Genomic DNA, 17,906 nt, shown 5'->3' on the forward strand with positions numbered 1-17,906 from the left:
TAAATGTGTATGCAAGAAGACACAATATCATGTATACATATTATACTTACTTGACAATGTTCTTGAGTATGATTAGTAGCCTTGAATGATACATTTTTTCAACAATAATTGTTAGCTATAATCGCCTAAAGCATATTATTTTTTTGATATTTCGATAACATAATAATATTACATAAATCAGAAGAATAATGTTACTATAGTGTATGCGTGCAATAAATGTTTTGTGTGGGCTAAAAAGTAATCTATGTTTCAAACTTCGGAATTCGGAGCATACTGCTGTTGTTTGATTCGAGACGTTCATTTCATAGGTATTATACATGTTATATTATTTATTACAGACGTAATATTATGTTTTATTAAACTAGTCGTATTTGGGTGTATCTCATGTAGGGTGGCGCCTTACCGCAGCATACTTGCTATGTACTCGTATATTATGTGTTTTTCGTTAAGCCCATAAATGTTTAGCCAGTTTGCAACTGTGGTTTTTGACATTCACGTTCGTCTAAATTGGGCGTGTTATCATTATCGCGCCGTACGCTTGATATGATATTCGGACTACGTTGTAACTATTTTCACCGTTTAATTACATATATAGCTTTTAACTGGATTAGATACATGTTATGTGTTCAACGACAGTCCTATACTACTGCGGTATTATAATGTGCAGTTGATCTGTTGATCGATTAAATTATTAATTATTTTAGTTATTACTCGAGAACTGTAGCACAATGTTGTTGAAAATGTATGTTCATTATTTTTATTTCTTTGTGTAGGTGCCGGCGTGTGTATATATAACATTTAGACGTTTATAATCGTATTGTGTTACGGACAATGATAAATCATTAAAATCCATTAAAAATATACTATAAAAAAATATATATTGTTTGCGAATTTAATTAATTTACGTATATATATATATATATATACATAATATTTTTTACATATTTCTTATATTCTACCAATACAAATATGTTATAGGATATTAATACGTATTAGACAATAGTATTGTATATAGTGTAGTATTAACGATTTAACAATGACGATGACTATACTGTGGGTTTCAACGGTAAGAAAACCATACGTGACATAATAACAACTATATTAAGTTATGACTAAATTATAAGCTTACTAAAGTCTAGACTCAAGGTGTGTAAACCTTTATTTGATTTTAATTGTTTTATTAATACATATATAACATATTCGTAAAGTTTTTGATATTTTTTACTGTAAGTTTAACACATAATAATTATATTGTAGGTAGGTACCTACCTATATAATGCATTTCACTTAATCCTTTTACCAGTATAACTATATTAGGACTTCAGATATTTATATAGGTGGAATTATAGGATTTGATTTCATAAGAAGCTATCTTATGACTACCTATTATTTTTTCAATGTAGTATATCTTCAATTTATTTTTTGATATTATTTATTACCGAGTTTTAAATAAAATATTTCAAAATTATTTTTTTTTTAGTCATTTTGGGATTTGTAGATAAGTTTATTACTATTACTTAGTATAGTGGGGTTCGTGAAATACATTCGAAATATAATTAGAAATACGTAGAGTTAATTTAGTTAGTTTCATTCTAATTATGAAGCTTTAGGAAAGAGTAAATATGTATTTCTGATGATATATTTATTATTACATGCATAGTCAAAACTAAATATTATATAGTGTTAAGAAAGACTTTCGTTTAAGCATCTGAAGGTCTTTATTAAACTAGACGTTTTTTGCTTTGTTTATCAGAACTATCGTTCTTTATATGATGTGTTTCTTTTGTAATAAATATTAAAATTAGTGGATAAAAGTCGATGTCGGACAAAACTCAAATATCTCTGGACAAAACACGAACTACTCGCATAATACTTGTGTAAAATGTCATATTTCGGTTTTTGTCCTGACAAATCTAGTTGTGATGAATCTAATTTAGGAAAAATCATAGTACTTTCTTAAATAGTTAAGTATTAAATTTAAATAATGATAAAAGTATAATGTTACTTATTAGAATTAAAAAAACTTCGTAAATTTAATTATATAATTACAACATCAATATATTTTTAATGTACTTACATTCATGATTAATTATAATAAAATAATATAGTTATTATCTTTCCACCTGTAATGTTATATTAATGAGACAATAAAGTGTATTTTATATACCTATAACAATATAACGAGTAGATATTGTACGATAACAACGATAAATTGATTACGTATAGTCATTAATAATTGTAATAAAATCTTACAATAAAAGTCCCTACAGTTTTTACTAAATGAGATTGGTAACAACTAGGTTTGTTCGAGCATAAGCATGAATATAATATTTTGTCCAATTATCGTGGGTAATATTCGCGTTTTGTCTGGGTATTTCTTAAGTTTTCCCAATTTTGACTTTTGTTCGAAACATTTATGCATGGATAAAAGGATGACTAATCTGTTTCAGTATTATTATTATTATTATTATTATTATTTATTACCCATTTACATGTCTATGATCCGTTGCACTACTGATAGTTAATTGCAGAAATAAATATTTCATCTGAGAGTTAATCGGGAAACTAAAGGGATTATTTAGGGAGCTAATTTTTCTACTATTCTAAGATCACCAATCTTATATTATATTATCTTGTGTAATATAAGCATATTTTATTCTTTAATAATATTTCTGGGTTTATTTTAAATCACTGCTATGTAATTAAGCTTAATCTTTAAAAACAATTACTAAAAAGATCTTATGTTAATCTGTTAATAACAATTTTATAAGATTTTATTGTATTTAAACTATAATAAGTATTTTTATCTAAATACAGTCAAACTATATAAGACTTATAGATAAAGAAATATTGTATTTAGTATTATTTTAAAATGTAAAACACTTATGATATATGATTAAAAAACTTAAGTGAAGTGTTAAAATGCGGTGAACTATGTTAGTATATCTATATAATAAGACATTTTTCAAATAATAAATTAATAAAAAAAAAAGTAGGTAAGTGAGTACCGCTTTGGTACACATTAGGTGTCAAGTAGGTCACGATTATAGGTGTGTTAAGTTTGATTTTAATGATACGTCATTATAAATTAAATATTATACTGAGTGAGAACGATCTATCAGCTTATATCACTTAATGATATGATTTTTTGAAGTAACTATTATTATCATTTATTTTTAGTAATATAGTGTTACGGTAGGTTGATATAATTTTTTCCGAAATTGTTGCATTCATCATATTATTAGTATTTAATAATTAAAATAATATATATTTATACCGTATTATATCAACTTACATAACACAACATTTAATAGGTAACATATTTCTGTTAATACAGAAAAATAGTTAAAAAATTCATATTATCTATAAATAGATAATATTTATAAATAAATCAAAATTGTTATTGCGTTTAGCAATATTCATACTTATTTTTTGTTGTTTTTCCTAATTATAAAAATTAGTACTGGGAATTTTCAAGTTAGACCTTTTTAAAGTACAAACTAGATCTAATTTTACATATAAAACCATCCCTTTTTTAAAAATTCTAGCATTTTATCAACAACTTATTGTGTACTCAGAATCTAAAAAATAATTATGATACATTTTATTGACCAATCCTAATTGCTATGATTTGTTTATATCTTGTTGAATTCCAAAATTTAATAAAAATAATTTTTTTTTTAATGATGTCGTCCTACTTTATTTATAAAAAGTGTATATACCTACTATATAATTTACAACAGAAAAAAAATTTATTGATATATAATAAATTATTTAATGAATTATTAAAAAAATATATACAGTAGAAGCCGCTTATTAGAAACACGGATAATTGATACAATCGTGTTATTGAAACAAAATGTCTCGGGACGGATCGGCCGTATATTAGAACATTGAAAATAAATCGGATTATTGAAACATCACATCGGTTATTTGAAACAATTGGGAGAAGGTCAGTTGACATATACACCGATTATCTAGCGATAACCAATGTACTTCAATTTTATCTTTGCTGTCGTTACGTTTATTTTTACTGTAATTTATCGCAAGAATGCTCTTTCTGTACGTACTGGTCGTACCGTTTGTAGTTTAGCTTCAGCGTGCGTATGTAAAGATTATTAGTGTTTCCTTTTTCTAAAAATCTAAAAATGTCTAAACGCTAAGATTTTAGCCAATTTTCATGCGACCATTCGTGGTTTGAAACTCATTTGACCGATTTGCTAGCCCAATACACACGCTCTGATATTTTCAATGCGGACGAGACTGGGCTTTATTTTGGAGCTCTACCTGAACACACATACGCACTCAAAATAAGTGACAAAGCTAAAGGGGCAATATTACTCGTATGAAAATATGGTCATGGAGTTACTCGACGTAAAAAAACAAATTACGAATGATAAATATTTTACATAATATCGTAAAATATACACAATTGTGCATACTTTTTTAAATTATACAATATAGGTACATACATACATACATATTTTTTTCGCGTACCTATTATTCATTTTTTTTTTTTCAATCGCTTATTAGAAACAATCGGTTAATTGACACAATTCACCTTGGTCCCAAAGTGTTTCTAATAAGCGGCTTTTACTGTATATTAAATATTGCATAAATTTGTATCACATTGTATTGTAAATTAAAATTTTAATCAGTAGAAAATTAAATTTTCTGTAAGATTAGCATAGATAGTACCTACATGATATGTTAAAAAGAAATATATATAAATCTTTATTTAAAATAGCCGTGCCATAAATTTCACCATATAGTACCTATTTAAGATCTGAGCGTAACGGTAAGTGTATGTATTGTCTGAAAATACATTTTTTAGTAAGAAAAATGCTCTGATCTTCAAATTTAATGGAAATTTCTTGTAAAAAATTGAATTTAGTTGTTACTCTTGGGTGGTTAAAATAAAAACTTTCCTTTAACTTTTACAATAATTGGAAAAAAACTAAAAAATAAATAAATAAGGTTTGGTAACCTTGCTGTAGAGTTAAAGCAACAGTCTTCGCTCAGAAATGTTTTTCATCGTATGCAATAATTGAATTAAAATTTAGCTCGTCATCCATTATAGACATATAGAAAAAGTACAAACTCTCCAATCCTACAGTAGAGTTAAATACTTTCTTCTGTTTTTTATTTTCAGTTTGTAGTATTTTATTACATTTCTTGAAAATATTTAAAAAAATTCTAAAATTACTATTTTTGTATAAAATCTATGTAAGTACTTACACCAAAAATAAATAATAAAATTAATAATATGATGTAAAGAAAAAACTTTATACTGAATAAGTATAAAATATTTAAACATACATTTAATTTGAAGTATAGAACCAGAATATTAAAGAAATATAATAACTAGTAATTATAAAATTATAGTTGGCATGAAACAATTTATGCGTATTAGAATAAAAGCTGCATCATAATGATGGTTCAGCGATAATAATGTATTATTATTAATTTAAATGAGCCCCATTAATTGTTCATTTTTAAATTTTAGTAGGTACTTAAAGTTTATGCATTGAATAAAATACTATTGTTTATTATACTTGTTATTAAAATGATGAATTCCAGATGTAAATTTTGGTTATCTTACATTAGTTTATAATCAATTTTATGTTTAAACTGCATTTAGTAAATATGATATTAAAATTTTTTTTAAAACGTATAATATAACATATTATTATAACGTTACATGTTTAAAACGATTGCTAAAAAACTTGTTTTCTGTTTTAAGTTATTTAACAGCCAATTTAAAATTAAATTAAATATTTTAGTACTGATATCTAGCGTATCCTTCATTCTCGCGAAGAAAGAGTCATGTCCTCTTGATCCAGACTTGTAGTTGTTATATTATATTGAAATTATCTGTACCGTGAATATTTTTATATTCGTTAATATTATTATACATGTTTTGTGTGTCCCTTTCTTACTTCGGCAAAATTATTATCGATTTATAGAGGCAAGCGTAGGTCGTCGAACGGGGTTAAATTATTTTATATTACATAAAATAAATTACTAAAAAAATATGAAACACAAATCCGTGACTTGAAGACATCATGTAGTTTCATTTTTTCGAACAACACGCTCATTTTTTTACCATATCCCGTGCGTTTCTTCAAAACGAGACAAATTGAACACTGTTTTAGAATATTTTCGTTACGTTTAAAATCACTGTTCATTAGTTTTGTATTATATTTAAAAAAATATTATGTTCTAGTTATATATGCCCATGTTGATGTTTTGAGTGTTATGACCGTTGCCTTTTTAAACCGTTCAAAATTATAAATGTTTCACTATTTCACGCATCGCGATTGACAGAGCGATAAGTAATTTGAATGTCTATACATTTTTACAGAAATATGAAGTAAAGTTGAACATTAAACATTATATTGTACATTTAAAACGGTGTATCAATACAGTAGATTGTATTTACGTTCATTGTTTTGTTATACATTTTAATACTATCTAGAATATTAATATTATTTAGTGAAACCAATACGATTATTTCAATATATTCTATGTATATATTGATTATATTATAACCTTTTATTTGTAGAGGATTTTTTTTTTTTTTTTTTTTGTTAGATAGTATATTCGTACGTGTTAGTATTTAAAAATGAATATTATTTCGCTATCGTCACATTAAAATAGTAGTTAATTTTAATACATGTATACAATTTAAATGGGCGTATTAATAATATAATATTTTTATAACATGAACAGTTTTAACTAATTTAACACTTTTTATAATATGAGAGTTCTTTTTTCGTTTCGTCATAGTTTATAACATACACATTAACATAATGTTTTAATTATCATAGTTAATTATGTGTGTTGAATGGGAATTAACTTAGATATTTTTGGTAAATATTGTGTTATAAATACGTATGTTTTATTGGTTATTGTAGAAAACAATTAAGTGATACCCATTTGTTACAAACTTTAAAAAAAACAATAAGTATATAATAAATTAATTCTAATGGAAAAATTATTTTGTATTTGTGACGGATTACATTATTTAGAAGGGAGGTTATACATTTCAAAAATTGTGATCATATGATTGTAATACGAATTTAATCGTTTTAAATTTATTTTAAAACACTCAATATTTTATTCAGTAAATATCTATATTTTTATAACTTTTATGTATAATCATAACTTACCAAAGTCATACGTGGTATTTGGTATCTTATTGAGTTACATATTGTACTAATTAAACTTGTTAATTTCCATATTATTTGTACATATTATTACTATATTATGTTCGAAATAAAAATTTAAATACGAACCTTTAAAATCAATTTTATATTTTTTTTAAAATATTATTTACATTCAATTGTGTTAACTGTTTTTTTTTTTAAGTACAAAACGTGTAATTATACCATTTTCTTAAGATATCTTTTTATATTAAAAGTTAGGTGTTATAAGTGCATTTGTTTAACTGCTGTAGGTCTTAGTAAAAAAGATAATTATAAAAGTTATACTGTTCTTTAATTTTTTTTTTTTTTTTAGAAAATTAAAATAATATTGTACTTTTCATGTGCTTATGTGCTGTACGTTGCAAGTATTAGTCATAATATTAATTTAAGAACTCAATATAATATGTTCTTTATTATTTTCCTATTAAATATCAGATAATGAACTAAAATGTTATAAGTAAATAAAGGAAAAACACAAGCAAGCAATTATCGTTCATCCATAAAAATATTCGAAATGTTGAAAAAAAAATATTTTTACTAACTAAAAAATTCATTCAAATTTTCTAAAGTAAATTTCCGCTTTTTATATTTTTTACCCTTATAAAAGAAATTGTGGGATATTAGAACATGTCATATAATTATATGTCTATTTTCGGGACATAGGGTTAAAAACAAGACGGCTTTGTCATAAATATAGGATATCTGAGCATCCTATTTATTATGCGACATTTCAGGGTTGCTGGTCTATTGTGTAATCGTGATAAAAACTTTATTAGAATTATTTTCATGTATTTGTTGATTCTATTTACAATGTTTATTCCTGTATTATAAATAATATGTCAGTTTGTATAATCAATTTGCTCTTATACTCTACGTCTAATGTCTACGTATACTAATATTAAACACCTAGCTCTTGTACGTAAATAACCTTTGTGCGTTTATTAAATTAATAATATATATACATATATATAGTTATATTAATATGTAGGTATTTGTTTACGATCAGTCGTTTATTAAGTATTTATTATAGTGAAGTTATGGGATAATAAACAGTTACAACCTACTTACATTTTCACAATTAATACCATGTAACATTTCTACCATAAATAATTCGTTCAAAATGAACGGAATTTATTACAACATGATGTCTATAATTATTCAAAATACTGTTTAAAGTGCAATTATTTACTTTATAATGTTAATTCGGCGTACAGGGGGCGACTATTATTAGCAGGAGTGAGCATTGTTAGTATTTAACGACCATTTTACCTAGTTACTATATAAATAAGTTCTTAATATGATGTCTTGGTAACGTATAATTTTGTTTATTTTTTATGTAATCGGTATTGTAATTTAAACTGTCGATCGTTCACTCTCAGAGCGTTGAGAATCCATATATTTTAATATATTGTCTTATTATTTTTATATTAAATAAATATATAAGGATTTATTTTCACTTATTTCCCATTTTCTACCTAAAATTGTTTCATGTACAATTATTAGATACATGACGTTTTCGTTTATTACATGCTGTGTGCTTTCACGTTTCATAAATTTTATTCAATGTTTAGTGTGATCCATTTCATATTGTTTGTTATAGACTTAAACCTTTCCATCTTAAAATACAGTATATAAATGTATTGGCCTTATAGGGTAAAATTAAAATATCTATTGCTTGTGTATTCAGCGTGCAATTAAATATATAGTCTATGGTTTTGGGCTTTAAATGTCAATCAGTCATTTGAAACTTCCTGAACATCGTTAGATAACAAAGTGGAATGTTTTATTAATATACGCTGTCCGAAATAGACGCATTTCTGAGTATTTATTCCTACCTACTGTTGATGTATGCTATTCTTCTGTTATTATTTTTGCAGAACTGATAGTTTATATTTTCTGACTAGATAATATTACTTAAACTTAAAATGATGTTTTAAAATAACACTGTACCTATATATTATATATTTATATATTTATGTAATACTCAAATAAAATATTATGTAACAACGTGATACAGAAAATATTTGTTGGTATGTATGACGTATTATTTTTGTTTTTGTGTAGGTACGTGGCTAATGATGTTTTTCGCTTTTGTGTTTCGAGTTTGTCAAAAGAGAATTATTATTGCTCTTAAAACTTATTATTGCTGTTTGGAAAACTGAGTTAGTTTCTGATTGCCTTGTCCGTTAGTGTATGTATAATATACTGATACATATAATCAATTGAAACGTTTCTAGGGATTTAATTAAACTACTTTCCCTTTCGTAGTTTTTTTTCATCTAAAATGTTCGTCTACTATTCCACAGTTTATTAAAAAATATTTTTATTTTATAAATAATACGTTTTGCTAATATAATTAAAATTTATTCAAATGATCACGTACAGCGTTCTATTTGTATATTTGGTATGTATTAAAAATTAATTATTTTTGATAGATTTATCAGATAAAATTATTTTTAGTTGTCCTTTTTTTCACTGTTTTCTTAGTGACTACCATTTTTTAAAACTTTTTCACTAATAAAATTACACTCGATCGATTATTAATAGAATTATTATTTTTTTTTTTAAGAAAAATAGTATAACAGCACTGATCGTGTAATTAATTTGGTTAAATACAACTCTATAGTACAAAATTACGTTTCCAAAATATAACGATTTAAAATTTAAACACAATTTCCATCAGCAAATAGCAATAGAATATTATTTATGTATTTATGAAATACATTACCCATATAATATAGACATTAGACATAAATTACAGTATAAACAAAATTTTATGAAAGCGTTTTAGCCTGCATGAGTGGTTTTGAATTTTGATTTTTGAATAGTTCTTCTAGGGTGGTATTTGGTTTTACAACGTTATGTAATATAGCATTTTCAACTCATCGTTATTATTTGTATGCGCTCATGTGTACATTTTTACCTTTATGGTCTTGTATAAATTTTTTTTTTATAATAACGCAAAATGGTTTTTGGGTTAATATGTATTAAAATAAAATAATATTTTGGTTCTTTTTTTTCAATAATAGAAATATTTGTATGAATGTTCTAATAATTTAATTACCTACATTTAGTTTTTATTATGTTTCATTATTTAATTGTATAATTATTTATCTATAAGAATGTAACTTGAAAATTGTGGTTAGGGATCTCTTTTAAATTACTGGGATTTTATACATTGCTATCTCACTTTCGTATCTCCCTTAAATGGAAGTATGCATCACATGTGATGTTTTGTACTATCGACGTATTGTTACACCGTTCAAATTAAACGACACACGTTCCAAATCGTATTATCTATCGCATGGTAGTCACGTGTTTAGTTGTCACGTTAAGGGGATACGATTTTGATCGTTTTTAAGGAGTTTAATAAAGGCAATTTTCTAAGTGCCTACGTATCATGTAAATATGTACGTAGGTATAGTGTCTGTGTAAGACTTAAATGAAAAGGAAATAGCGGAGTGCTCTATCGCGTGCATATGTCAATAACGTGAATATACTACATAAATATTAAAATAATTTTATTTTTATTTAAAAGTATCAATATGTATCAAATGTATTAACCTAGTAATTTGATGAGAGTTTCAAAAACTTAATTATCATCGTTAAGGTTTAATTTAATATTAGATTGGTTTTAAATAATGATATATGTTTATACGATAAGTAGTTGACAAAATAAAACTAAAAATATAAAAGTATAATATTTATGTTTTCAGTAAAATTAATTCAACCTACCCATGTAACTAATAGAAAAATAAAATATTTTACTTCACTAGTATCATCACGATATCAAAGAATGTAGTAAAGTGGATACTGTTTTATTGTACACTAAATATCGAGTGTGTCACTATTATAATAATAATAATATTTAATAGGTACGTGTTTCTCTGTATAGCTGTCCGTTATTTATAGGTATTTAAGTACCTTGTACTATCAAAATCTGTCCATGTCCATTTTCAGAGTATTTGCAATTTAATGACGAGCAGTCTATTAATTTCAATGGGACTTGTTCGTTATTGAGAAATGTCCGTTAATTAGAGGTTTTCGTTTAGAGAAGTTTCACTGTAATACGATTTCTTATTGACATTTTCATCAGTTTTCTAATTTTTTTATTAAGTATATTATACGTAAAGCGTGTTGAATAAATACTTTTAAATTCGCTAAAAAAAATATTGAAAATTTTTTGAAAAATGTTTGGAAACATATTTACAAATATATAGCGTCAATATAATTTGACAAGTTATTAGATTTGCATGTAATATACATCACGTTTTATACAATCTTACAACAATATTGATATATTTTATTTTTCCGCTATTAAGTACATTTTTTTTTTTTATCATTAAGTAATAAAATAATACAAAAATAATTCATTGTAATTTATAGTTTATACAAGTTTTGAATTATATCGGTGTCAGTCTCTATTTAGTAATATGGTAAGACTTCATTCGGTAGGGAACTTAATTGTTCTCGAAGTTTTTACAAGTGTGCTTGTCTATACATGTAAATTGTTTTTCTCGGGTACAAAATTGCATTAGACAGAATTAAACTTTGTTCTGTAAAATTTCTTTGTTAACGCATATTATTAATTTTTCTGTTACCGTCGTTCGTTCACAGCTATAAAGGACATTTTTAATTACCTAATATTATAAGTATGTTTTTCCTATAAAAAACCTTTATTTAATCTTAATTTTTGTTGAAAAATAATTTATATATCCTAGTTTAAGTTTAATCAGCTAGATACATCTACTAATATTAATATAAATAATCTGTTTTAATAATCATACACATATAAAATATTAATACATTTATTATTTTGAAAGTTCGAATTTACTAATACATACTAATACTGGTAGAAATACAATAAAAAACACGTTCATAAAGCTGTTTTTATTTAAATTATTGTAATTATTTACTAAAACGTTAATATGTCTTATTATATCAAATTTTAATTTATTTTTACAATTAGTTTTTAGTAAGAAAGCAATAAATTATTCAGAATCTTCATTGTCATTATTAGAACATTAAGAACACTGTTCACATATAATAATTTTTTTGAGTGTATCTTACATATAAACCTTATATACTTGGTACACCTTTATAAATGAAGTCGCATTTCTTTTTGTTCTCGAATAGAAATAAACTTCAAAAATAGTCTAAAACGTAAAGATAATAACATTTTCGATGAATACCCGTGAGTGCCAATAAGATAACAATTCAACATAACTAAAAAAAATAAAAATAAAATAAAAGTACAAGAATGTTGTATTTTTATAACTAACCTGCTGAAAGGTTAACGTAAACAGCAATTAAAAAAAAAATGCTGCTTAAAATGTGACTGTATGATGTCCGCTTAATTGTGTAACTGTGGGGTGACAATTCAAAGCGCACTATTTGTGTTTTGCACATTTTCTTTTGTACATTAAATTATTGTGATATAAATGCCACGAAAATGTGTAAAAATCTATTGAATTCATTTTTGCACATAAAAGTATTATAAAATGTATTTTTTCAATTATATAAAGTTTTTTAAATTTTGAGTTTGATTTAAAACGTATTATTTACAATAAATATTATATTTTGCTTTGGTTAAAGCAAATAGTGCGTTTGACTAAAATGTGTACAAAATGTTCTATTTTTACTAATCAAGTATTCTCATGAATATAATTTAATTTAATTTATTTAGTTAAAAAATTTGACTAACTAAGTATAATCTTATACTTTATTAAATTTATTAAATTAAAATGTTTTAAATTAAGAAAATATATAACACTTAGAAAAACATGTAGCATCTATTTATTACGCAGGTTTTAAAAATACACATTATAATGTATATTAATATTAAAAGAGAAACACCTTCAGACTTAAATAGATAAAATAGAAATAACATTAAAATATTAAAATTAAAAAAAAACAAAGTGAATAAAACATTAAAGAGGAACGCCTTTAAACTTCAATAAGTTAAAATATAGTTAACATTTATAACAATAAATTACGTTTAAACGCTTAAATTAAAAAAAAAAACTTGCTAGTCTACTAGACAAATAGAAAATATATTATGTGTTAAATGATACGTTTATTATGAAACAAACATTATAATAAAATAACTCAATGGTCATTATTTTTATCATATGCATTTTCTAGTTCGTAATTTTCAACTTCCTTTAATAATTCTCTTCCAACATTGGTATATCAAAACAAATATAAATAAATTAGGTGTAGATTAAATCAAACTTAGTAGAAATAACTAGTAATAGTTACGATGAATCATCGATTAATTAATACATTTATAATCACAATTCAATTTAATTTAATTGTTTAGACCTTAACACAAAGTTTTGGTGGGCTTAATAATTAAAGTATCAAAGCTATGTATGAATTTTTTTTAAATTTGTGTTGGCAATTCGATAATTTGATAAACAAATAACCTTTAGCTTATATTAAAATTATCTAATTTAATAAAATGTAACTATACAAAACAAAAAAAATCTAAGATCATTGTTTTTATAAATACGAATAGTACGGTTTCCAGCAACACATTTTCCTATACCATTTACATAAGAAATAGTGCATTTTTCATCGGGATGGAAATAGTACGTTTTAGAAAAAATTAATGTACCTAATTAGTACGTTAATATCACATTTTTTTAACTTTTACTACAGAATATAAAGTAAATAATACATTTAGCCCCAAACAGTAAATAGTTCATTTTGATAAAATTTATATTTAGCAGACAGTACGTCTTGCATCAACTGACTTTTTTAATATTGGTTATTGAATGAGAAATAATATGTTTTGACTTAATCTGATGACGCCAATTGAGTCACCGCTATTTTAAACATAAGTTGTAACTTAATTTTGACAAAAATACCACTAGTAGATACGTACGTTTTATACTTTTGCCCCACAATTGTGTTTTATAAACGGTTCTAAATATAACATTATTTTATTGAACTTGATTATGAAAATTTGTAATCCGTGTTCGTATAAAAAAATCATACGTTGTTTATACATTCTTTAATGTAGTATGGTCACGTCCCGAGTTGGTGGTTTATTTACAAATACATGTACCTATTGAATTTTTCGACAAAGCCGTTTTTAATTAAATATTAAACGAGAACTATAGATATCAGATTCCATTTAATCCATGATGTCAGGTACTCGATGTACAATCGAACGAGTGTAATGGGTTTGAATAATCAAAAAAAAATCTAGTGCTGAATTAATAATTTTCAATAGTTCGAATTATTAAATCAGTACTTTACTTAAGTTACGCGTGAACTTTTTCCGAAAAACTTCAAATTGTTGATTATTCTTCAGTATTTTTTTAATCTTAATTTAATTTAATTTTATATTGCCCTTAATTTTCTAGTCTCTTGTATGTCTGAAAAATCACAATTAAATTTTTGAAAAGATTATTATTATGTTTTCAGTTCCATAACATAAAGCATAACACTTTTAAAAACATTTCGATGTATACATTTTTGATTATCAATTTTGTACTTAGAATAAGATAATTTGATTTTGTAAAAAAAAAAAATAATACTATCTAGGTCATTGCGTTATAGGACCGAAATGAATCCAATTTATTGAGTAATTGACTTAACCATGAATAGGATATGTCCAAATACTTTTCAAAAATGAATAAAATGAAATGTAAGCGGTTTTCAGAAATTGTATACTTGCTTAGTATTGCCGGTTTCATTATAAACTTATCTATATAGAAATGTCATTCACTACAACTTCCAACAGTTTAGCTGATAGTATTGCACAATGTCTTATTGTGTATATTTAGTTTTAACGAATTAAGTGCCTTTTAAATTTAAACGATAAAAACAACTAAGTATAACTGATGGTTTTGTAGATTAAATCCACATCGTTTGATATAGTAACATAGTGCAAGCATAAAATATGTGTTAGATTCTATAAAATAGTAATTAAAAAAAAAAATTATAATAACACCATCGCATTAACGGAAAATCGGACGTAAATAATACATATAGATAGGTATACATAGTGAAATGTAAATGGCGTATAGTGAGTAAAGTGAGTTAAATTTAAGTGATAGATGGATTTTGGTAAGTAGGTATTTACACATCTTTTTATTATACTCGGTGGTTTTACCGGTTGTGTTAAATAACACCAGTTTTTATTACTTGCTCGCATACTTGACAAATCTGACAAACATTTGTCAATCGTTGTGCTTACGAGACGTATATGAGGTATTAAAATAATGTATAAGCGTTGCGTATAATTCGGCGGGTCATCCATGGTTTCTCGTTGGTTGTTGGTAAATGTCAAAGAAATCAAAAATAATCCCATTCACGTTATCATAGTCAAATCAAAATATTCTAATAGAACATCGTATTGTAGTAGTACAAGCCTTGTAGGACTAGTAGATCGTATGGTAACAAAACAAATCGGATATTGAGCGATGGCGGTAGCGCGCATTATGTTTATGTAAGTATAGTAAGTACTATTATAACGTTGTTTAATTTCTGCGATGGCGCCGTACATTATTATTTCGATAACCATCAATTTACCCCGACCACTCACTGGAAGGTGGCGAATAACGAATAACAAATACCAAACACCGAATAATGATACTAGTAGGTATTCTGTTCTTATAACTACGGTGAGTGTATTATCCCTGAATAGCCAATATTTTTTATGTACACTAATCGTGAGAACCTCAGCCAAATGCTGCCCACTCGAGGAAAAAAAAAAAAAAAAAAACGTGCATTACTTATTTTATTTACCGATGGTAGTAAACATGTGTGTACAGTGTACAAAATTATTTAATGACTTGTTTTAGGACAATGTGCCGCGTAAACGTCACACAATAATGATATATGAGTACTTATGCGGTACACGAGGAAATGTTAACCAATTTAATATTCATAGTTGAGCCGGACTTCGTTATTACTTATTATAGTATTTTAAGCTCAATCGACTAGGCGTATATCTATAATGACAATCGATTTCTTTTTCAACTGCAACATATATATCGCGATGTAGTGGAAACAATTGTAACGATTATTAGTTTTATAATTAATTAATTACTATTATTATTATTATAACGATCATTGCAGGTATATATATATATATATATATCGCATTATCGCGTGTAGATGTATATCATGTCCGCCCATCATCAGCGTTGTAATAGACGCGGTATTTCAGTTGTGTTGCCCCCAACTATATTATTTAAATATTTTATCTAATGAGGCTTACCACGAGCTTTTTAAATGTAATGGTGTGTGTATTAATACGGGAAATAGAGAAATACACGAAAATACGAAATATAAGTAACATACAATTTGCGGATTCCTTTTATTCAGGATCTTTTCAAACTCGTATTAAAATTGACGAGTAATAGTGCACTTAAGTAGGCGTAAAGCACATACTGTTGTCTCCGTCTACATATGTCGTGCAGTACGTAGGCGTCTAGGTAAGTGTTAGTTTAAAAACTCCTGCAGCTGTTACCAGATTTGGATGTACGTTTTTGAGATAATTTATCACGTCGTATTGATTTTGATTGAAACGTATTGTTGTCTAAAGTACGGCGGGGCTTACTACGTTTTCGTGATTTTATCCCGCATTATATATTATCATTTTATAACCTCGCGTATTGGCGCATCTCATAGCTTCACATAACATAATGTATCATTCATTACAAATCCTACTTCCCCGAGTCGTTATAACCATGTTTTAATATTACGTCCGTCCGTATGATTTATTACGCAACTCGTGTTCGCAGGTCTGGGCTTCGGCATGATCTATCTGCCAGCCATCGTGAGCGTGACGTGCTATTTCGACAAGTACCGGTCGCTGGCCACCGGCATCGCGGTGTGCGGTTCCGGGCTGGGCACGTTCATTTTCTCGCCGCTGGTCGACCACCTGGTGAAAGGGTACGGCTGGAAGATCACCGTGGCCGTCATATCGGGCCTGGTGCTGCTGTGCACGCTGTTCGGCATGCTGTTCCGACCGCTCGGCACCGTGGCCGCGGGCGACAGCGACGGCGACGACGACGGCGGCGAGAAGCCGGCGCTGACGAACGGGGCCGCGACCACCACGGTCGTGCTGAACATCATCGAACCGCCGGCGGCCGAGAGCCAGCCGCTGAACAACAGCGTCGGCGGCGGCGACGGTAGCGTGGACGCGGCGGCCACCCGGTCGTACGAGCACATACCCAACTCGGATGACGACGACGAGTGGCGGGGCGCGGGCAACGACGCGCTGCTGCTGTCGGACGACAGGCGGACCGGCAAAGGCGGCTCGGCCGCGGACAAGTCCAACGGGACGGCCGACGCGGCGGCCGCGTCGTTCGGCAACGAACTGGACAGGCAGTCGCGGTTCACGCTCAGCCAGCCCGAGCTGATCGCCGCGTCCGCCGGCCGGCTCAGCTGTCGGCTCAACAATCGGCAGCGGAACGAGGTGTGCTATGCCAGCCAGAACCTGAAGCCGTCGGCGAACGGCGGTACCGGCAGCGGTATCATGTACCAGAAGGACATATTCTACAGCGGCAGTCTGGTCAACGTAAACGTGAACCGCAGGAGAACCATATCGCAGTCAACTAATGCCGGTGCTTATGCCGCCGATATGACCAATGCAATCATAGATAATGACCAGTTTTCAGACGGAATCTGTTGTTCTGCCGACGCCAAAAATACAATAAAGCAAATGTTGGATTTCTC

General features: G+C 27.5%; 1 protein-coding gene across 2 annotated transcripts in view; it reads left to right on the forward strand.

Moving 5' to 3' along the window:
* The window catches only part of LOC112596523 (monocarboxylate transporter 12), a gene marked incomplete at its 3' end in the record, with an annotated part of 36,484 nt that extends 18,578 nt beyond the window's left edge, over positions 1–17,906 (forward strand). For both annotated transcript variants that reach the window (XM_025342244.1, XM_025342245.1), the window contains 1 exon segment: positions 16,970–17,906. In XM_025342244.1, coding sequence (XP_025198029.1) covers positions 16,970–17,906 — 937 coding nt within the window.

Source organism: Melanaphis sacchari, unplaced genomic scaffold (genome assembly GCF_002803265.2).
Source record: "Melanaphis sacchari strain LSU unplaced genomic scaffold, SCAv2.0 Contig32_pilon_pilon, whole genome shotgun sequence".
In the NCBI taxonomy this organism is placed as follows: Eukaryota; Metazoa; Arthropoda; class Insecta; order Hemiptera; family Aphididae; genus Melanaphis; species Melanaphis sacchari.